The following is a 21,613-nucleotide window of genomic DNA, read 5'->3' on the forward strand; positions in this document are numbered from 1 at the left end:
CCGTGGCCACACGCCAGCCTCTCTGTGGAGCCTTCCCACCACCCTGTGTGGAGCTACCCACTCCCTGGCCCCCGCCACCACTCCTGCAGCACAGCCACTGCCATCTGACTCGACCGCGTTCTGTGGACCCTCAATAGCCCTGTCCCCCCACCGGAGCTGAGCTGCGGGAGCTGGGTCCTCGCGTCAGACCTCTGTGTGGTTTCCAGGGGTCCCTGGTAAATATCTGTCCAGGGAGGGAGGGGGTGGGGGACCAGTGCTCTCTCTGGGCCAGGCTGGAGCCTGGAACTGGGGTTGTAGGCGCAGGGCCCACTTCTTGGTGGGCGCCCGTGCCCTCACCCAGGCCACACCTCCAAGGGCCCCCTCGGGTTTAATGTTCTGCTGTTGCTGGCTTGAAATCCTCAATCTTTCTGGGCATGGTTCTCCTCCCGAGTTCCTGGACCGTCCTCAGGGTCGCTGCTCTGGACGCTTCCTCGGGCAGGTCGCCCAGCTCCACGTCACTTAGTTCTTCTGGGCTTTATCTTCTCCTTCGTCTGGAACATGTTCTTCTGCCCCCTCGGTGTGTCTGAGTTGCTATTTGTATTTTGTGTCTGTTAGTGACGTTTCTCGACCTTGGAGAGGGGGCCTCTGTAGGAGACGTCCTGTGTCCCAGCGGTGCCCTCTCCTCTCGTCACCCAAGCTGCATGCTCTGGGGGGCTGCGTGAGCCCTTCTGTGGCAGGGGGCTGACAGCGTGGGGCGTCTGGTGGGCCTGGTCGGCCCCTGGCCTGGCTGGTCGCCAGGCCTTGCCATGTGTGGATGCCGCTGGCTGCTGGTTAGCGGGGTCTGGTCACGAGGCGGCGGGTTGTGGAATCCTAGGGGACCCCAGGCTAGTGCTGGCTCCTTGGTGGGCAGAGTCGGGGTCCAGGAGACCCTGAGATGCTGCCCACCCACTGGCGGGTGAGGCCAGGTCCTGGGGTTAGTGCGGGTCTACTGGCAGGCGGAGCCGGGCCCAGGGTTCCCAGAGCTGGTGTTGGATGGCCGGTGGGGGAGCGGTTCCTGACACAGTTGGGTCTGGGGTCCAGGGTGTCCTGAAGCTTGCGGTGACCTGCTGGTGGGCAGGGCCGGGGCCCAGCTGGTCCCAGGGCGGATCTGGCCTGCTCTGGGCAGGCTGGGTCCACAAGCTGCAGGACTGTGGTTTTCTTTTCTTCTTTTTTTTAAATTTAATTTTTATTTTATATTGGAGTATAATTGATTTATAATGTTGTGTTAGTTTCAGTCAGGTGTACAGCTAAGTGATTCAGTTATACATATATACACTGTTTCTCAGATTCTTTTCCCACATAGGTTATTACAGAATATTGAGTAGAGTTCCTGTGCTATACAGTAGGTCCTTATTACCTATTATATATATAGTAGTGTGTATATGTTAATCCCAAACTCTTAATTTATCTCTCCTCTGCCCCCCCGTTTCCCCTTTGGTAACCATAAGTTTGTTTTCTAAGTCTGTGTGTCTGTTTTGTAAATAAGTTCATTTGTATCTTTTTTTTTCTTTTTTCCTTTTAGATTTCACACGTAAGTGATATCATATGGTATTTGCCTTTCTCTGTCTGATTTACGTAGTATGATAATCTCTGGGTCCATCCATGTAGCTGCAGATGGCATTACTTCATTCTTTTTGATGGCTGAGCAATATTCCATTTTATATCTGTACCACGTCGTCTTTATCCATTCCTCTGTCGTTGGACATTTAGGTTGTTTCCATGTCCTGGCTATTGTAAACAGTGCTGCAGTGAACACTGGGGTGCATGTATCCTTTCAAATTATGGTTTTCTCTGGATATATGCTCAAGAGTGGGATTGCTGGCTCATATGGTAGTTCTATTTTTAGTTTTTTAAGGAACCTCCATACTGTTCTCCATAGTGGCTGTATCAATTCACATTCCCACCAACAGTGTAGGAGGGTTCCCTTTTCTCCACACGCTCTCCAGCATTTGTTGTTCCTACTTTTTGATGATGGCCATTCTGACGGGTGTGAAGTGATACCTCATTGTAGTTCTGATTTGCATTTCTCTAATAATTAGTGATGTTGAGCAGCTTTTCATGTGCCTCTTGGCCATCTGTATGTCTTCTTTGGAGAAATATCTGTCTAGATCATTTGCCCATTTTTTGATGGGGTTTGGTTTTTTGATATTGAACTGCATGAGCTGATACGTTTTGGAGATTAATCCCTTGTCGGTTGCTTTGTTTGCCAGTATTTTCTCACATTCTGTGGGTTGTCTTTTTTCTTTATGGTTTCCTTTGCTGTGCAAAAGCTTTTAAGTTTATTTAGGTCCCCTTTGTTTACTTTGGTTTTTATTTCTGTTACTCTAGGAGGTGGATTGCAAGAGACCTTGCTGCGATTTATGTCATAGTGTTCTGCCTGTGTTTTCCTGTGAGTTCCATAGTGTCCAGCCTTACATTTAGGTCTTTAATCCATTTCGAGTTTATTTTGTGTATGGTGTTAGAGGATGTTCTAAAGTAAGTCCCCTACATAGGAATGAGTTCTGTTCCGAGAGCGCACGCGTAAGTCGTTTGTTTATAAGTCCAACAAAGTTAGCCTAGGTACCCAGCTAACACAATGGGCTATGTAGTACTGTACTGTAATAGGTTTATAAGGCTTTTCACACAAATAATACATAAACACAAAAAATAAAACATTTCCTTTTTTTTTTTTTTTTTTTTTTTTGCGGTCTGCGGGCCTCTCACTGTTGTGGCCTCTCCCATTGCGGAGCACAGGCTCCGGACGCGCAGGCTCAGCGGCCATGGCTCACGGGCCCAGCCGCTCCACGGCATGTGGGATCTTCCCGGACCTGGGCACGAACCCGTGTCCCCTGCATCGGCAGGCGGACTCTCAACCACTGCACCACCAGGGAAGCCCAAAACATTTTTAATCTTACAGTACAGTACCTTGAAAAGTACAGTAGTGCAACAGCTGGGATACAAGGGCTGGCATCAAGTGAACAGGCAAGAAGAGTTACTGACTGAGGAGGGAGAGGAGGTGGGAGACGGTGGAGCTGAAGCATCGTCAGCAATAGGAGACGGAGGGCGAGCTGCAGTTTCACTCATGCCTGACGTTAGTGGAACACATATTTCGTTCGCAACTTGAAGGTTTGTATGTAGGGGACTTACAGTAATTTCATTGTTTTACATATAGTTGTCCAGTTTTAGGGCTGTGGTTTTCTTGGTCTGGTGTCTGCCCCCTGCTGGGCAAGGCTGGTCTAGCGGCCTGAGCAGGCTCCCTGGAGGGTAGGGCAGGTGCCTGCCCACTGGTGGGTGGAGCTGCGCCGTCTGGTGGGCAGGGCCGTGTCCCAGCGGGCTGTGAGCTCAGCAGGTCCCAAGGCAGCCTGTCAGCTGATGGGTGGGGCTCTGTCCCCCAGGGGGCTGTTTGGCCCAAGGCTCCCAGCACTGGGCCTACAGGCTGTTGGGTGGTGCTTGGTCTTGGCGCTCACAGGCCAAGATGTCAGCCCAGCAGCACAGCAGCTGTGTTCACGGGCCGAATGTCCCCCAGTGTATCTGCCACCGGCGTCTGTGTCCCCAGGGTGAGCCTCAACCGCCCCCCACCTCTGCAGGAGACCCTCCAAGAACAGCAGGTAGGTCTGGCCCAGGCTCCCATCAAATTACTGCTTCTGCCCTGGGTTCTGGTGCGTGTGAGGTTTTGTGCGGCCCTTGAGGAGTGGGGTCTCTGCTCCCTCATCCTGTGGGGCCCCTGCAGTCAAGGCCCGCTGTCTTCACAGCCAGATGCTCTGGGGGCTCCCGGTGCCGGACCCCCGGGCTGGGGAGCCTGACGTGGGGCTCAGAGCTCTCACTCTTCGGGGGGAACCTCTGCAGGGTCATTATTCTCCAGTGTGTGGGTTGCCCACCTGGGGCTAAGGGACTCCTGCTGTCTCGTCGTTCCTTCTTTATGTCTTTAGCTAAGGGACTCCTGCTGTCTCGTCGTCGTTCCTTCTTTATGTCTTTAGCTAAGGGACTCCTGCTGTCTCGTCGTCGTTCCTTCTTTATGTCTTTAGCGATAGAAGATACTTTCTGGCAGGGTTTGGTCTTTTCCGTGGATGGTGGTTCTGCAGGGGGTTGTGATGTTGGTGTGCTCGTGAGGAGGTGAGCTGCTCTCCTGAGATGACTTGTGATGAAATTTTCAATCATTTTGGAATAGGTCCCACGGGGTGGCCAGAGCTGGCTGTCCCCTGTGCAGAGGCCCCCTGGGTGGCACGTAGACCTGAAGGACGGTCCCCTCCCAAGGCCTGCACTCCTCCTACAGCCCAAGCCTCAAGGGGTTGACTGTGGGCAGTATCCTCTCTGGGCTGTTCCTGCCTCCTGGGAGCACCCACAGAGCACAGACTCCTGCTGAGGGCCATCACGTGGCAGGTGCCCCATGGTCTTGGGGCTGCCCCCAGATCCAGGACGGGGTGACACAGCTTGCCTCATCTTGGTGGGGCAGGAAGAGGGACGATGGAGCGCCAGGCCGGCCCAGCAGGGGAGAGCACGAGGTGAGCATGAGAGGGGCGTGTCCGAGGGGCTCGGGGTAGATGGGAAGGGAGCACAGGTTGGTCCCAGGACTGGGACTCAGGGACGGAGATCTCCAGCAGCAGCAGCACCCCGCCCGGGACGGTGCGTGGGGGGAGCCTGCGGTGGGGGTGCAGTGCTGGGACCAGCCACAGCGGGGAGCCACCCGCCCTGACCGGAGGTGTCTGGAGCCTGGGGTAGAGGACACGGCGGTGGCCAGGTGGGGGCTGGGTGGGAGCAGCAGCTGCTGTCCCACTCACGGCCCTGAGTGTGTGGCTTCCAGCCCGTGGACCAAGGAGGCTGCTCCTGCCACAGCATCCTTATCCCAGCCCACTGGGAGGGAGGAAAGGAGAGGGGCAGGGTGAGCTTTGCAAGGACGAAACCAGAGACCCCATCTGCCGTTTCTGCTCACATCTAGGACCTGGTGGCGTGGCCACGGCTCAAGGCAGCAGGGAAGCTGGGAAATGAGCCAGGTGCCCACAGCAAAGGGCGGGCACAGAGCTCAGAGAGACAGCAGGCTGTGCCCAGGAACCAGGCATGCACCCCAGGCTTTCCAGGAGGGGAGACCTGGGCTCAGCATCCACCTGGAAGATGCCAACACGGCAGGTAAGAGTGAGCTAGAGGTGAGGCAGGGCCCCAACTGGGGCCGAGCTGGCAGGAGGCGGCTACCGTGGAGGCTGGGTGACAGCTACCTCGAGGGCCGAGGAATCAGGAGAACACGAGTGTCCATCTCCACGACTCCATGGGTAAGAAGGGGCTACACCACGTGCCCAGAATTGCTCGTGTCCCATCTTCCAGGAACGAGGTGAGTTCACGTCGAGGTTCAGTGGGCTGAGCCCCACCCCTGCTGGTGCCTCCTCAGGACCCCGTCTCACTCCAGGTTTGGTGGTTGGTAGTACTGCTCCCACTTAGACCGATAAGGATGCTGGGGCTCTGATGTGCTCTAGCCCAGGTCCCCGGCCCACGTGCAAGGCGGCCGCTGCCTCCCCGAGGTGCAGGTGGTGACCACCCAGGTGCAGGGTGCTGATGGGACTCCGAGAACTAAGCCACTGGCCGGGGGGTGGGGGGCTGGAGTGCCTGAGGGCAGCTTCCTGGCTCCAGGGCCCCCCCCCCTGCAGAAGTCCCTGCCTGAGGCTGTGCTTCAGACTTTTACCAAAGTGAGAATTTTTATGCTAGTAGAGTGCTCCAGGAATGAAGGCTGCCCCTCGCCCTGGCAAGAGCACTCCTAACTTTGTGACGGCACCCTCACTCCTCCTCACTCTGCCGCATTGAGGCAGACACTGAAAGCTATGTAGGAGTTTTCCAGGTGGAGGAGCAAACATATGCGTGCCTTTTTTTTTTTTTTGCAGGTGGGAAGATTATTATAGGATGGGTTAAAAAAAAACGTGTATCTTTAGGTAAGAGCCAGGACTAGGGCGAGGCAAGTGAGGCACTCCCCTCAGGCACACAAGGGTGCACCAAAAATCATAGTCATTAAAAATAAGCAATAGTTTAATGTAATACTTTACTTTACTTTTAAATCAATCAAAATTAATGATGAACTTTCAAAGCAGGATTCCTGGTTGTCTTTTGCTCCAGTCCCCCGGGACTCGCCACAGCACGGTCGGTCGGCTTGTGGCCACTGCCCCGCAGGCAGGCCCTCTTCGCCCTTACACTCCACTTGACGTACAAGCCGTTTTTCTTTTCTGTTTTTGCTTACTCTGTTAACGGTTGATCTGTTTTTCCCAGTGGGATCTTGTGATGGAATAGAATGCATATAATATTTCCTAGTAAAATGTATGGAAATTTTTGATTCAACAGTGTTCACTTCGAGGAGGCCCTGGGCTGAGGGTAAAACAAACAGTGGCTTCCATCCTCAGCACCCCCTGGACTGATACGCACCACAGCCAGTGGCTGAGGCGGGTGCAGGGAGCCAGGCCAGGTCTGCTTAGCTGGGGCCCTGCGCCCCAAGGTGCAGGCTGGGCTGAGGCCCCACGGCGAGCCGTACGAGCAGCTGCTCAGTAAGCGAGCTCAGAAGCCCTGCCTTAGCTCACCTGAGGGCAAACACCTCTGGCCCCACGAAACCTCCCAGGGCCAAGGGGAAACCCTGTCCCCAAGGGGAGTCTGGTCATCAGAGGGGCTGCCTACTCAGACCCACAGACGCGGGGCCCTGTCCCTGGTACACAGGCTCCCACGGTGAATTCAAGCTTTATTGCCGCCTCCACCCAGGAAAGCATGCGAGGAGGGGCCAGGAGCAGGTGGGACGTGGGAGGGAGGCCCTAAGAAACGGCCCGCCAGGTTTCCCTGAGTGGTGCCCAGCCCCAGGGTCTTGGGGCTGGTTTGTGCTGCGGGAGAGGCCTCATCCCCAGGTGCCCCTCCCCGGGGTCCCCAGGCACAAAGAGGAGGGGAGCCCCGCCGAGCGCCTACCGGCGCGGTGACGCCCCGAGCTCACAGACCACATGGCGCGCAGCCCTCAGCAGTCCAGGCCGACAGACGCCAGCAGGTCCTCCAGCGCCCGCAGCTGCCGCTCTGCCTGCTCCATGGCGCTGCACGTCTGCGCGGTGCTGCCCAAGTGGAAGCGGATGTCGTCCACCAGCGGGATGGAGTCCGTCTCCTGCCGGGCCGTCACGGCCGCGGCCTCCTCCTTCACCGCCTCCACGAAGTCCTCCCGCTCCAGCAGCTGCGGACAGGCCAGCTCAGGGCACGCCCGCCACCCACCCTCAGCCACCCCGGGCCCACGCTCACCTTCTCGATGACCTTGGCCATGTACTTCGTGCACTGGTCCTCCAGGCGCGCCAGGCCAAACAGCTTGGCCACGCGCCACACGCCCACCACGCTGTCCTCGTCCAGCAGCTGGGCCAGGCCACGGCCACACAGCTGCTTCAGGCCTGGCAACAGGTACATGTCAGCCACACTCAGCACGTCGTAGGCCAACTCGGGAGGCAGCTGTGAAGAGAACGGAGGTGAGGAAGGGCACCCGAGACTGAAGAATGGGCTCCACGGGCCGAGCCAGGGGCTCACGTTGCAGGCCAGCTCTGCCCCAAGCCCCACAGCCAGAGCCCATGGTTCCCACCTGCTGTGGCAAGCACGGCCTCCAGAGGACGAGGGAAGCTGGGTGCAACTTTCACCCAGTCCAGGCGGGGACACCTGCTTGGCCGTCACCCCGTTCTCTGGGAGCAGCTGTGACGGGGATCCTACAGCCCACTGACCCCTTCTGGGAGGAAGTGTGCTAACCCTGCCCTGGGCGCTCACCGCAGAGAAACAAGAAACAAACCCCCTTCCTCAGTCACCATATTACTACAGTGACCAGCACACACGCGCACAAGCAGGCAGTGCACACCTGCCGCCTCCTCACCTGGGCAGCTGCCTCGGGGCAGCCAAAGGGCCCTGTGGTGACCCCAACGCATCCCCACTGTTGCAGGAATTCAGGGTGACTGTCCCCGCCCACCCCGTGGCTGGAAAACTTGGGGACCTCAGGTGGCTACACTGTGTCTCCAAGTGCCAGGTGCTCATGCCATGAGTCTTGTCACTCATTCTTGCCCTGAAACCAGGGCCCCTCCACCTGATAGAAAAGTTCACACAGGACCCACACTCCAGCCTCATGGAGAACAGGCCTCCCAGAGCCAGTCCAGACCTGGGCGCTCCCTCTAAGCCCCGTGGTGACGTGGCCTGTGTAGCCCCCCCAAGCCCTGCCCAGCGCGCACACCTCGGTGTGGTCACTGTAGACGTAGTACAGCACATGGGTGAAGACGGCGGGCGAGACGTCGTGCAGGGTGATGGCCAGGAGGCCGCCTGACGCCTCCAGCTCCTCGTTCTCACGGAAGTGGTCATCCAGCAGGGCCCGGAAGTAATCGCTGCGGCCACAGAAGAAGGCCTGTGGGAGGCTGGGCTCAGGATGGGCCAAGACTTGTGCCTGGAGGAGCTGGCCCGGGGCTTAAGGCAGGGGTGGGGGTCCGGAGGGAAAAAACTTAGTACCTTGTGACAGAGGAAGCTGTAACCGTCCACTCGGAAGCAGACATCAGGACAGCTGCTGAAGCCGTCGCAAGGGAAGGGCAGCTCGCCAAGATCACCCTGGCGGGGGACAGCAGAGCAGGTGCCACCAGAGCAGGCAGGAGACGGGAGAGCAGCCGGCCCCGGCCAAGAGCCCATTCTAGCTCATCCTGGAGGACGACCGCTGCCCCGCGTTGACTTAGATACAAGACAACTAAAGCAAGCAGGCTAGCTCAGAAAAGGGAAGCAACTGGGCTCTAGGTTTAAGCCGCATACCCATCCCCAGACATGCCCCCTACCCACAAGCCCAGCCCAGGCGGGTGTGCTTACCTGGAGCTCGGGGGGCAGGGCACAGTCGGCCAGCAGGGCCAGGTCCTCCCGCAGCCGGGGGTCTACCTGGGGGGGCTCAATGGTCAGCACCTTCACACACGTGCCTGGCTTGGAAGCCACTGTGGAGGGGAGAACGCAGCTTCAGGGAGCCGGGCGGCCCGCCAGCTGCTGCCTGAGGCCCCGGGCCCCAAGTCCTGGACACGCACACTCACACTTGGCCTCCAGGTCGCCGAGCAGGTCCCACAGCTGGCACTGCTTGGCCAGACGCTCACAGTCGCCGACATGCTCCACACCGACGTCCAGGCAGCCTGGGTATGGGTGCAGGGCTGGGGGGAGGCTCAGAGCCTGAGGGGGCCCTCGGCTGCCCCGCGGCCGTGCCTCGGCCCACCACCCGAGTTCTACAGGACCCGGGACAGACGAGAAGGGCTCCTCTGTGGGTGGGAAAACCCAGCCCAGGAGGCAGCTGGAACCACCCTGCACCCCAGGGGATGAGCCCCAGGAGAGAAAAAGTGGCGCCAAAGCCACGTCTGGGTGTGCTGCAGCCCCTCCCTACCCAGACCCAGGGCTCACCTGTGTACAGGTACTGCAGGAGGGCCCCAAAGGCCACGGGGTTGATCTGCAGGCAGAGACCGCAGGGAGACAAGGTCAGAGACAGCCGCTCAACACAAATTCCCTGCTCACCCTCTGCCCTCCCCATCCCCGGGAGGGACGCACCAGAGGGTGCCTGAGGACCACGACACTCTTGCCCTTCCATTTGGTGTCGAGCATGTGTGCGAAGTAGGTGCTGCGAGCACCCAGGATGCAGCGATGTGCCCGGAAGGACTTGCCGTGCACTAAGAAGACCACGTCGCTGTGGATGCCCTGCTCCAGGAGGCTGGGGGCAGTGGAGGGGGTCCTCAGCAGTGCCGCCCCCAAGTCCCCCCACTGCCCCCCCTCAGCCCCACACCGGCCACGCCCACCACAGAGCGTCTGTGCAGGGCTGTCTCGCGCTCAGTCTCACCGCAGCAGGCAGCTATAGTAGTAGTCCCGCCGCCGGTAGGAGGCCGTCACCTGCTTGTAGTCACGCAGGGCCCGGCGGATGGCCTCGCTCTGGGCCCCGTAGAGACAGCGCTCCCCATCGAAGGTGTTGGCCTCGCAGCGGGCTCCTGGGGACGGCAGGGCTGCCCAATCTGCAGGGCCATGGGGCTGCCCGCCACAGCTGGGGAGGGGCCTGGGGGAGAGGCGCAACTCCCCCTCCCCACCCCACCTACAGGGCCCGAGTCGCCCTGGGCCTGCTCGTGCCCCAGCATCCTCCCTGCCGGGGCCCAGGCACACGCCACACACCACACAAAACAGACGGCTTGGAGGCCGGCCCTAATCTGTGCACTGGCAGTCTGGAGACACACCCTAGGCAGAAGAGTCCCCCGTCCTCACCTAACTGAGGTTCCTGGGGCAGAAAGACATACACAGGTTAGCAAATGACGTCAGGTGCTCTGAAAAAAAAGCTAAGCAAGATGAAGGGTGACAGTGGTGGCAGCAGCCACAGGAGAGGCTGTGGAAGGTCACTGTGGCAGAAACAAGGTGCAGAGACGTGAAATGAGTGAGAGCCATGCCAAGACCTGGGAAAGGCCTTCTGAGCAAGAGGAACAGCAAGTGCAAAGGCCCTGAGCGGCACGTGGGGAGGCAGCAGAGGGCTGGCGGGGCGGGAGGGGGCGCCTGTCAAGGAGCAGCTCAGGGCAGGCCAGGTTCTCTAGCTCATGGGAAACACAGCAGGGAAGGCACTCAGGCCAGGAAGCAGGTCACACTGGCCGTGGGGCATGCCCACTGTGGCAAGGACAACACACGGTAGAGGACAGGGAGGGGCAGCCGCAGGGACGCTGACCCGGGGCTGCGGAGCTGAGGGGAGAACCGGCTCTGAGGGCAGAGCTAAGGGCATTGCTGACGGGGTGCGGGACTGAGAGGGGATGCCAGGGCCCCTGGGCACAGCCCACGTCCACCGCCCCACCCAGCCTTGCCCTGCGCACTCACCGTTGGCTAGCAGGTAGAGCACCAGCTCTTCGTGTCCACAGAGGCAGGCATAGTACCTGAGGGGGAGATGGGCGGGGCAGGGGCGCTGTCAGGCCTGCAGGCCCCGCCCACCCTACCCACCCCCTGCCCCCACCCCCCGGCACTCACAAGGGGGTGCTGTCCCACTTGTCCCGCACATTCACCTCCACGTCTCGCTGCTCCAGCAGGTACCTGGGCAGGGGAGGTCAGAGCCTAGGTCAGGATGGGTTTGGGGTCTGGAGAGGAGACCTGCGGAAGGGGAAGGAGGAAAACCTCCCCAGGGGAGGGCAGAGACCAGAGCAGGACAGGCGTTTAAGGCAAAGGAGCCACGAAGAGTGGATGTGGGAGCCCCTGGGCGTCGGAGGCCCCAGAGCTGAAGAGGCTGAGCATCTGGGCTGAAGGCTGAAAGGAGGGAGGGAGGGAGGGAGGGAAGGAGGGGGGGAGGAGGGGGGGCCCTGCCTCCACCCGAACCCTCGGGCTGCATGGGGTGGCAGGTTAGCCTTCCCAGGGCAGAGGGACTGGAGGTGGACAGGACGACCAGGAGACTTGCAGGCGTCCTGGCAGCGTGGAAACGAAAAATGGACAGATTATATAGAAGGCGGAAATCAGGAAACAAAGCAGCAGAGGAGACGGGTGAGGGGAGACCACGAAGAATGGTGATGGACAGGAACCCACTTCGAGGAGACGCCCAGGTTGGATCTCAGAGTGCACCACACTTTGGGGGCTACCAACTAACTCCCAGGTGTCACCCGACCCTGGGGAGGAGCCCGGAGAAGCTGCGGGGCTCAGGAAGTCCCCGACTGGCCCAGGGGAGGGCGCCAGGGGAGGTCGGGACCAGGGATGGGGGAAGGAAAACAGGTGCCTCATATCCCACATCAGCAGCCCCCTCCCCTCCCCGTGCGGCCCGCGGAGACGGCGATTGCAGCACCCGGGCTGCGTCAACCGCAATTAGGAGTTCCCGAACTTCTGAGAACCAGAGGCTGGTTCCGGGCCACAGGCGTTCCCAGCGCGGGGTCCGCAGCTCATCAGAGGAGCCACGTAGGGGGCGTCCCAGGCCTGCCCCCAGGGTCTGACCTCCGGGCCCTTCTCTTCTCTCTGCCCCTCTCCGCCTCCTCCGGGCGTCCGCGTGGCAGTCCTCCCCTCCGGGACTCCCGGAAAAAGTCACGCCAGCACCCGACCCCCGCGCCCCCGCGCAGAGAGCTGCCTGGACCGGGGCGGTCCTGCTTCGGCGCCCGGGCCGCCCCCCACCCCCACCCCGGCCAGGCGCTCCGCGGGCGGCCGACTCACACCCTCCTCGGGGCCACGGCTCCTCACCGCACTCGGCCCACGTCCCCCTTCCTGCAGCTGGAGAACAGGTCGCAGGTATCCATGGCGCGGACGTCCCCGACCCCGGCCCGGCGACCCCAGGGCAGCGGCGAAGCCCCGCCGGATATAAACACGCCGCGCCGCGCCGCGCCCCGCCCGCTCCGCAGCGGCGCCTGGCGCCCGGAGGACCGACCCGGGATGTGCCCGCCCCGCCCCGCCCCTTAGTCCACCGCCTCCGCTTATCACACACGTTCTCCCCCCACTCCGCCCCCAAGCGCAAAAACCAGTCGCGCAGGCGGAGGCGCGGGGCCCGGCGTGCTCTCCGGGCGGCTTTAATGGGGTCCCGGGGCAGCCCCTCGGGGCGTCGGGTGGGGACAGGGATGGGGCCGAGGTGCGTCGTGAGTCGGGGGAAAGCGGGGACCCCGCGCCGAGGGCCGGGCGGGGCACAGCCCCTCACAGGTGCGTGTCCTCCTCGAATACGTCCGAGTCCTCGGGGTCGCGCTTGCCCCCCATGAGCGCGCTCCAGCCCCCCGGGCCGTTGACGGCGCCGCCGCCGTTCAGGCTGGGCTGCTTCTCCTGCATCTCCGACTGGCTGTCGCTGGCCACGTCCAGCGTGGGGTTGTCGTGGCAGCCGTTCTCCACGAAGCGCAGCTCCTCGCCGTGCGACTGCGGCGGGAGGGGCCGCTGGGAGAGCACGCCGGGCCCCCGCCGCCCCCGCTTAATCCCTTCACCGGGCCTCAGGCCGGCGGCCAAACCGCACGCAGGGAACCCCAGCGGACCCTGATGGACGCAGGCCCTTTCGGCTCTGGGTCCTTTCTTAAAATGACTACTGACCCTGCACACGGAACAGACCCATGGCCGCCCTGACACCATCTGGTCCCTCCCGCCAGCACCGACCCCTTCTAAAGGGGCTCATGGGAAACAGGAGCTTTGTGCCCGGGCCCCTCCTTTGCGGGGAGCCGCCAGGCTGCTGGAGCCTCCTGTTGACGCCAAGCCCCCAAGCCAGGGCCTGTCTGATGAGGCATCCACAGGAGCCCAGGCCTGCAAGGCCGCCCGCCCCCCAGCAGCGGCCCTGCGGGTGCAGCCAACGTCCCGCTCCCTGCACCTCCAGCACCTAATGCGAGGCCGGCGCCCTGCAGAGGGCAACTGGGGGCCAGGCCCTGCACTAGCGCCTCACCCGCAGTCACCCCACCGGCAGATGGGGACACTGAGCCTCAGATGCCTGAGCTGGGCACCCCCTCACCGGCACCACCGCGGCCCAGCCCCCTGCCCCTGAGCTCCACGCTCGCTCACCACGTGTTTCAGCTTGGGCAGCCGGCGCTGCCAGCAGTTATAGAGCAGGCCGAGCACGATGATGATGACGCAGATGGCGCCGATGGCCACCAGCACCACAAAGAGCGTCCCGTAGTCGCTGCGTACCTGGCTGGCCCGCGCCTGGCAGCTGCCGGTGGTGGAGTAGTTCTGGATGCCAATCTGGGGGCGGGAGGGCCCGGTTCCTTAGCCGAGATCCTAGGGTGCCAGGGCTCCCCACAGGGCCCTTGGGGTCGGAGCTCAGGGACGGGGAACAGGCTTGCCCGATCTCCAGCCCACGCTGCCTGAGGGCGCCTCCACCCCCAGACTCCTCACAAACCCTGCTGCAGGCGGCCTTTGGCCCTAAACCCACCTGGTGGTGGCCCTAACCCCCCACTGAGGTTGGCCCCATGCCAGCAGTCACAATCCACACGGTCCCCACCAGCTTGAAAAAGGACACGAGCAGTTGTGAAGCTCCCTCCTCACATTCTCCACCACACACCGCAAGGAACTGCAAACACAGCTTCTACCTTGGGGGGCAGGGGTGTCCCGGTACCATTATGGCCATTGTGGGCCAGAGAGAGTGCACGTCCTCGGCCACCCCCAGTCTCCCAGCTTCCTCCCTCTTCCCACTGGAGTGGTCACCAATGTCATTTAGCGCCCAGCACCCCCGACACTGCGTTGTCTCGAGTGGGCGGCCTTCTCTGGCCAAGTGTCTGCTCTGTCCCCACCGGGTCAGGCAGACACTCTCCACAATCAGCATCTCGGGTGGAGGAAAGCAGGAACGGCGAGGTGCCGTGATCAGATGACAGGCGCCAGGGTGAGGGCGCCGTCCACTGGCTCCGGCGCAGAGACCTGGGAGTCCCCCTTTCTAAAGCCAGGTATTAGCTCTTCTTCCTGTGAACCACCTGTATATTTCCAGCACTTTCTCTATTCTCTTTTAAGTTACCACGGCTCAGGTCTCCTGCTAGACTCACCACCAATGCGCGTGCTAAATCTGCCCACTAACGTATGTCCAAAGACCCAGCATGCCTTTCGGCCGAATCAGTCCGAATGAAACGTCCGGAAAAGCCAGAATACCCAGGGGAGGGGAGAAGCAGAAGGGTCTGTAAAAAAGGTTAAACCCCACTTTCCACCAGCCCCCCAGTGTTCGTGAACCCCAAGTCTCACAACTGGACCGGCCCCCGTGGCTACCCAGGTGGTGTAGGTACAGCATCACGGTGAAAGGCCCAGGCTCTTGAATCTCTCAGGCCTGGTCCAAAGCCTGGCTCAGCCACGCACTCGCTGTGCCATTTTGGGCAGGTCACCTCCCTGCTCTGGGTTTCAGCTCCCGTCTTAAATGGGGCACCTATGGTACTCAACAGGGGGCCTTATTTACTGCTTACAACCCCGGGGCGGTGCTCAGGGCCGGGTGAGAGAACCCAGTCTGGCACTCAGCACACGTATCAAAAAGCCGCAAACCACCACGGAGGCCACCCCCAGCCTGGCGTGGACTAGATAAGGAGGTGGGGCCTCAGCTCTGTCAACAAACACTGGAGGGCTCTCAAGGGACTTCCCTGGTGGTCCAGGGGCTAAGACTCCACACTCCCAATGCAGGGGGCCTGGGTTCGATCACTGGTTACGATACTAGATCCCACATGCCACAACTAAGAGTTCACATGCCACAACTAAAGATCCCTCATGCCGCAACTAAGACTCGACACAGCCAAATAAATAAATATATAAAAAACAAACTAAAAACACTGCAAGGGGCTTCCCTGGTGGCGCAGTGGTTAAGAATCTGCCTGCCGATGCAGGGGACACGGGTTTGAGCCCTGGTCCGGGAAGATGCCATGGAGCAACTAAGCCGCGGAGCAACTACGCCCATGTGCCACAATTACTGAGCCTGCACTCTAGAGCCCGCAAGCCACAACCACTGAGCCCACGTGTCACAACTACTGAAGCATGCGCACCTAGAACCTGTACTCTGCAACAAGAGAAACCACGACAATGAGAAGCCGCCGCATCACAACAGAGTAGCCCCCGCTCGCCGCAACTAGAGAAAGCCCGTGCACAGCAACGAAGACCCAACGCAGCCAAAAATAAATAAATAAATAAAAAACAAACAAACAAATACTGCAGAACTCTTGAGAACTAAGGGGACTGATAAGGCCCCTGGATTCCAGTGAATGGACGGGGCCTGGAGGACACGGGCTGTCCTCAAGAAGGGAGGTGAGGAACTGCACTTCCTCCTCTGGGGAAGGTGGATCTGGAGTAGAGGTCGGCCAGCCTGTCTCCTCAGCCCAGGTCCCTGGGGCTGGCCAGGTGGGCGGTGGACTGCCTGGGTCGCCCCACCCCACCCCACCCCACCCCGGGGCCCCCGAGCTGGCCCAGCGCCGCGACTCTCAGTGGGGAGTGCCTGGTGACACTTTCTTTTGTGCCTTTGGGAACTGTGCCACGTTCTCCCCACCCACCAGGCTTCTGCACGATTTCGAAATCTGCACGATTTCGCTTCTCTGCCGTCCACCAAAGAACTCCGCTTACCCTCCAAGATCCCCTCGGGGGGCCCCTCCCTCTGCATCCTCTCCTGACCACCTCCCTCCACGGCTTGGGTCTGCGCCTGCTGTCGCATGTCACACGCACCGCAGCTGGTAGCTCCGTGCTCCTCGGGAGCTGGGCCTCGGAGACCGGAGACAGGAGCTGTCCAGAGCTGCTTCAGGCCGCACCCCGCCACGCAGGCCCTCACGCCTCAGGGAAGGCAGCCCCGCCCCAGAGTTTTAGGGGTGCAGGGAGCACGGCCACGCTCTTACCTCCACCAGGCTCCTGCGGATGTCGCCCAGCATGGAGAGGACGTCTTGAGTGGGCACCACCCCTAGGGAAACGCACCATCAGCACAGCCCTGGCCGCAGAGCTGCTCGGGCTCCTGACCCTCGGACCCCATCTGAGCCTCCGAGCCTCACTCCCCAGCGTGGAGCCCACACCGACCATGACCCGTACCTGCTGCCCACCCGCTGGCCCCTTCCAGAAGCCACACCCACGGCCCCTCCCCCACCACACAGAGTACACGGGCCTGCGCCTCCCTCCCGACCAGGGTGCACTCATCCTCCTCCTCTCCAGAACCCAGGCCTGTGGGCATCACTGAGCCCTGAACCAGGCAGTCCAGCTGGGACTCAGCTTGCCCTCCCCACAGCCCCCACTCACCCTGCTCGCCCACCAAGGTCATCAGCAGGTGCCGCTCCTTCTCGCTGGGCTTGCTCAGGGAGATGTGCCAGTCCCCGTGGCGGCTGCGGCCGTGGCGGGGCAGCGCCTCCTCCACCAGGGCCAGGAGCTGCAGCCCCCGGTGCCGCCGGAACACCTCCTGCGAAGGCAGAGAGAAAGCCCCGCGTTCGGTGAGGGGTGATGCCCCCTGACCCCAGCCTCTAGGCCTGGGTCCCTCTGACCCGGGAAAGGCCAGCGGGCTGCCCAGAGTGGCTGCTCAGGGACCTTTGGGGACCACGGAGGAGGCTGTGACCCTGGCCTCGGGGGACAGTGGGCACAGGAAGACCTGAGTCCACTTGGTCCCTGCAGGCGTCCAGGTGCCCCCTCCTGCCTTGGCCTCTTGCACTCACGCGGGGCCTGGTGTCCAAACGTGTCATGTGACGGACGAGTATGTCGGGGGGGAGGACAAGAGAGTGCGCGTCAATACGGCCACCGAGGTGGGAGGCATCCTCCCCAAACTCCCCTCCGCCTGTCACTGGAGAGACAGGGCTCAAAGCTGGGCAGTCAAGAAAGAGTCTGCTGTAGAGAACGAAGGTGTGGACACCGAGGCGGGAAAGCGGGGGGTGGGGATGAACTGGGAGATTGGGGTTGACATATATACACTAATATGTATAAAATAGATTAAAAAAAAAGACGCCTGCGTCCTCGCAGGGTGCAGCGGTGCCCAGGACAATTAGCAGAGATGGCCATGATGGTAGACCCCTGGCCGCAGGGAGGGGCAGGAGAAGGGAAAGGAGACTTCCTTCCCATCTGGCGCTCTTGTGCTGCTGAGATTTCCTTCAGCTTGTACACAGGTAATCACACAAAAACAAAAACAAGAGGCTGGCAAGAGGCTGGCACTGAACAGGAACTTGGCACAGGGCAGGAGGCCTTGCCTCTGGCTCCCAGCCCGTCACTGTCCCTTCCTGGCCCGTCTGGGAAGAGGCCCTCCTCTGGCCGGGTCCCCCGACCCCTGGCCCCCAGCAGCCCCTCCCTCCTGTACGTGGGCTCCTATCTCCAATGCTCCCAGCCGCGGGGCCGCGAGCCAGGTGTCTCTGCCCATGAGACCCAGCCGTCTCTCCAGGCCAGCCTTGTGGGCTCTCCTTTCTGCTGGGGCCCAAGCTAAGGAGCGTGGCTGTCACGCTACTGACGTGATGAAGGGCCTTGTTGCCATGGCAAGTGCCCAGTGCAGGCTCTCACGAGTGTTAGGCTCAGCAGCCTAAGAGAGGCCTGCTCAGTTCCACACCTGGGAGAAGGCTGGTACCTGGAGATGGCCCGAGCGAGCGGCTCGGGAAGCCCCAGCTCCTGAAATGGCCGCTACCGTCCGTGTGTGCGCGTGCAGGGGAGGGGCAGCCGTGCCTGAGCCCTCCTTGGGGCGGCGCCTCCCCGTGTGTGTGGGGGCTGCAGCCCTGTGCGCCACCACCTGCGCACACCCCCCATTTTCAGGGTCCAGACGTTTGCCTGGCTTAAGCCCTAGACCCACAAAGTCAGTTCTGGGAGGGTCTGATGACTAGGTGTCTCATACATTCATTCTGTAGATGGGAAGTGAGTGGCAGTGGCTTTGGAATCAAATATGGACTCAAATCTTGGTTCTGCCATTCATCGGCTCTGGGACCTTTAGCAACACACTGCACCTCTCCGAGCCTCAGTCTCCCCATCTGAAAACGTGGGCATCGGGCCTAAATCCGTGGGCTTACTGTGAGGATTGAAAGGACTTATTCAGTCATAGGTGCTGGGACGACTGGGTATCTCAGCAGAAAAGAAAAAACATACCTGGACTCATAGGTCACACCATACACCAAAGTCAATTCCAGATGCATTTCAGATCTAAAGCTTTTAGAAACAAGCACGGCCTTGGAGTAGGCAAACATTTCTAAATTGGACCCGACGAAACCACTAACCATGAACGAAAAAACTGATAAGTTGGAGTATTTTCTGATGAAGTTTAAAAAAATTAAGAACTTCCATTTATCAGAGGGTACTATTAAGAGGGTGAAAAGGCACCCCACAGGGTAGGAGAAAACATTTACAATATGTATACGAGACAGAGGTTTCATATCCAGGACATAGAAATAATTTACAGACATCAATAAATAAACAGTCAGATAACCCAGTCAATACATGAGCAAAAGATCTGATGAGGCACTTGGCCAAGAGGCTAAGACACACATGAAAATCTGTTCAACTGTCAGTCATCAGGGAGACGCAAAGTAAAGCCACAAAGTAGTGCCACCACACTACATACCTCGCAAAATGGTTAAAATGAAAAACAACACCGATGGCCGGCAGACGCGGCAGCCCCAGAGCACCCGGGTGCTGCCACGGTGTCACTGGCACAGTCACCGTGGCAAGTCGCTGGACGGTACCCAGGGAAGGTGAACGTACGCATACACGCTGACCCCACGGCGCCACCCGTTGGAATGTGCCCGAGATGTCACAGGAAGACAAATACTGTGCGATCCCACTAACATGAGGGGCCCAGAGCACTCAGATTCACAGAGACAGAAAGTAGAAGGGTGGCTGAGAGAGGGGGGAGATGGAGTTGTTTAATGGGGACAGAATTCCAGTTTCTGCAAGATGAAAAAGTTCTGGAGATCTGTTTCACAATAATGTAAATGTACTTAACACAACCGTACACTTAAAAATGATTAGAATGATAAATTTTATGTTAGATTTTTTTACAATTAAAAAATCCACCGTAAAAAATAATATTGACTAATTCGGTGGATGTCAAGTATTAAATGAGAATAACAAACCAGACAAAAACAGGGAAAGCTGAATGAAAGCTGTAAGCTTCTATGTGTTCTTCGGGAAAAGAACAGAGACATTAACTTTAGACTTCATTGTTCAAGTATGTGCCCCCCAAACTCCAGAGTCTCAAGTCCCCATGAAAGCCATGAGAGCTCCTTGAAGAATGTTGATTCCGTGTCCGGGGAAGGGAACATTCAAGAACAGCCTGGAACATCCTTGTGCACAGAAAGCAGGGAAACTAGCAAACACTAAAGGTTGGTCAAAAGGACTCAGAAGCCAACTCTGAGTTGAGGCTTTCACTGGCCAAAGATGGCGTTGTAGGCAACGCAGGCTGCCTGCCACTCAGTTCCACAAGGATCAAGTCTTAAGCCACTGCAGTCGCTGACCTACACTCTGAGAGGAATGCAGGACGAAGCATTCTGTGTCTGGATATATGGGCCCCCAGAGAGTTAACATGTATACTAAGGAAGAATGGCATTGACCCCAGATTCCTGCACTGTCCCACACACAGAAAAGCACTCAAATCATTAACTGAGACGTCTGGTCCTCAAGGCCAGCAGTGACCTTTCCCTGAGGTCTCCGCTGCATGCGCCCCCTTCACCGAAGTTCATATGTATCCTGGCTCGTCCACCCGAGAGGCTGTCTCCCAGGCCACCGTCCTCAGTCAGACACTGAATGAACTCGACTCACAGCCCTTACCTCGTGCTTTATTTCCAGTTAACAGAGTGAGCATCAGTAAGACTAATAACTGCACTGCCCTGGACTGAAACACACCAATGATGTCACAATCTATCACTTTATAAAGACGCTGGGAAAAAGAGAACACCTCGTTGGTCACTTGTGGATTAAACGTGTGCATGTACTTTCACTTTTCTACCAAACACACTAAGCAAGAATGAAGGTTTTTTCTTTTAAGGTCTAAAACCACAAAGACAAAACCACAACAAAACAGCAGAGGAGACAAGAGCCACAGCGTGTGATCACCGGAAGCGGATGGATGAGTCAGAGTTTCCCAGTTCAGCGAGCCCAAGAGAGCCAGACGCCGAGCCAGGCGGGGAGAGCTAAGGAGCACCCAGGCTTCTCGCCCAACTTGCCAAACGCTCTGGATAAGCGGCACTGGCTCCCTCTGGGAGAGAGAATGGAAACGGCACCAGCACAGGACCACACTGAGAGTGTGTTTAAGAAGCAATGGACCCCTAGTTCCCCCTGACACCGCACAGCTGACCAACATCCCTTCTCCCTGCAGAAGACGGGACGCTTGTTCTTTAATGATGGTAAAATAGAGGGTCTCCGACCTTGAGGACACCAGACCCAGCTGTGGGAGGGGCTCACACTGCGAATGGGTGCGGTGAATAAACTCACCCATCAGGCACGTGTGTCCTAACACAGAAACACAGCCCTCTCCCAAGCTGCTCCCAGAACCCTGGCGGCCAGCCCCATACCCTCCCCGAAGGACAGACGTTCCTTTTTCCAAGAATCTAAGCACCCAAGAGGAAGGCCCTAAAGACACTCACATAGTAATTTTCAGATGAAATGGCCCGGCCAGACCACCCTCCCGAGAAGCTACAGTGAAGCCCACCCCCAGGCTCAAAGCTTCCGACCAGCTTTTGCTGGCCCTCCTTAAACAGCACCAAACAGACGCCGCCAGACAGCTGAGGAGAGGACGCATGTGGAAAACTGAGAACAAAACTAACAAATGGGGAAAGCGTCCCGTACAGGGAGAAAACAACTCTTCAGAAAGCAATTTCAATATCCTCATAGAGAGACGACATCACACACAGAATCAAAAACGGAGGGGGGCAGGCACAAAGAGCCTTGGGGATTTAAAAACCCGAGAGCCCTCTTTTCTCAGACGTTGGTGGGAGGTGGCTCCCCCCAGGGGGTCAGGCCACCCACCCCGGCCCGGCCTGCCGCACCAGCACTCACACAGTCCACGTTCTCCGCCATGTTCAGGATGATGTAGTTCTTTCCGGCTAGGTTGCTCCAGTCCTTGCAGATCACCTGTGCAAAGAAATAAGAAGGGCATCTGGAGGGAGGGTGGACAGAACCCTGTGAGAAGCTAGGAGGGCGAGGCCAGGCATGGGTGTGACAGCTGGGTGAGAGCAGACAGCCTCTGCAAGGTGACATGCCCAGGACCCGGCCAAGGTTCACCAACCCGATGTCTGGAGGGAGCGGAGGCGGGAGCCGTGTCACAGGGGCCCGGCTGCAGGGG

General features: G+C 59.2%; 2 protein-coding genes across 17 annotated transcripts in view; both read right to left on the reverse strand.

Annotated features, from left to right (window-relative positions):
• Nucleotides 1-5,988: 5,988 nt before the first annotated feature.
• ABTB1 (ankyrin repeat and BTB domain containing 1) lies at nucleotides 5,989-16,242 on the reverse strand. Of its 16 annotated transcripts, none has more exons than XM_067755678.1 (13): nucleotides 12,127-12,295; nucleotides 11,004-11,088; nucleotides 10,822-10,877; nucleotides 9,815-9,959; nucleotides 9,529-9,688; nucleotides 9,385-9,430; nucleotides 9,021-9,212; nucleotides 8,815-8,933; nucleotides 8,470-8,565; nucleotides 8,201-8,368; nucleotides 7,240-7,440; nucleotides 6,922-7,174; nucleotides 5,989-6,249 (listed from the first exon to the last, which is right to left on the reverse strand). In XM_067755678.1, exons 5-12 carry the CDS (start codon nucleotides 9,580-9,582, stop codon nucleotides 6,968-6,970), a joined length of 1,083 nt encoding a protein of 360 aa, XP_067611779.1. In that variant the 5' UTR covers nucleotides 9,583-9,688; nucleotides 9,815-9,959; nucleotides 10,822-10,877; nucleotides 11,004-11,088; nucleotides 12,127-12,295; the 3' UTR covers nucleotides 5,989-6,249; nucleotides 6,922-6,967. The 16 variants fall into 16 exon arrangements, with proteins under 16 accessions (XP_067611779.1, XP_067611777.1, XP_067611792.1 ...); XM_067755676.1 differs by having other exon boundaries at nucleotides 5,989-6,281; XM_067755691.1 differs by lacking the exon at nucleotides 12,127-12,295 and adding an exon at nucleotides 16,224-16,242 and having other exon boundaries at nucleotides 5,989-7,174; nucleotides 10,969-11,031.
• The window catches only part of PODXL2 (podocalyxin like 2), a 31,880-nt gene continuing 22,713 nt past the window's right edge, over nucleotides 12,447-21,613 (reverse strand). The window contains exons 4-8 of the mRNA XM_067755693.1: nucleotides 21,328-21,402; nucleotides 16,615-16,771; nucleotides 16,224-16,285; nucleotides 13,438-13,617; nucleotides 12,447-12,810 (exon numbers count right to left, since the gene is read on the reverse strand). Of these exons, the coding sequence (XP_067611794.1) occupies nucleotides 12,598-12,810; nucleotides 13,438-13,617; nucleotides 16,224-16,285; nucleotides 16,615-16,771; nucleotides 21,328-21,402 (687 nt within the window). The 3' untranslated portion in view covers nucleotides 12,447-12,597. The remainder of the gene's footprint in view (nucleotides 12,811-13,437; nucleotides 13,618-16,223; nucleotides 16,286-16,614; nucleotides 16,772-21,327; nucleotides 21,403-21,613) is intronic.

The sequence above is a fragment of the Pseudorca crassidens genome, chromosome 10 (assembly GCF_039906515.1).
Source record: "Pseudorca crassidens isolate mPseCra1 chromosome 10, mPseCra1.hap1, whole genome shotgun sequence".
Classification (NCBI taxonomy): Eukaryota; Metazoa; Chordata; class Mammalia; order Artiodactyla; family Delphinidae; genus Pseudorca; species Pseudorca crassidens.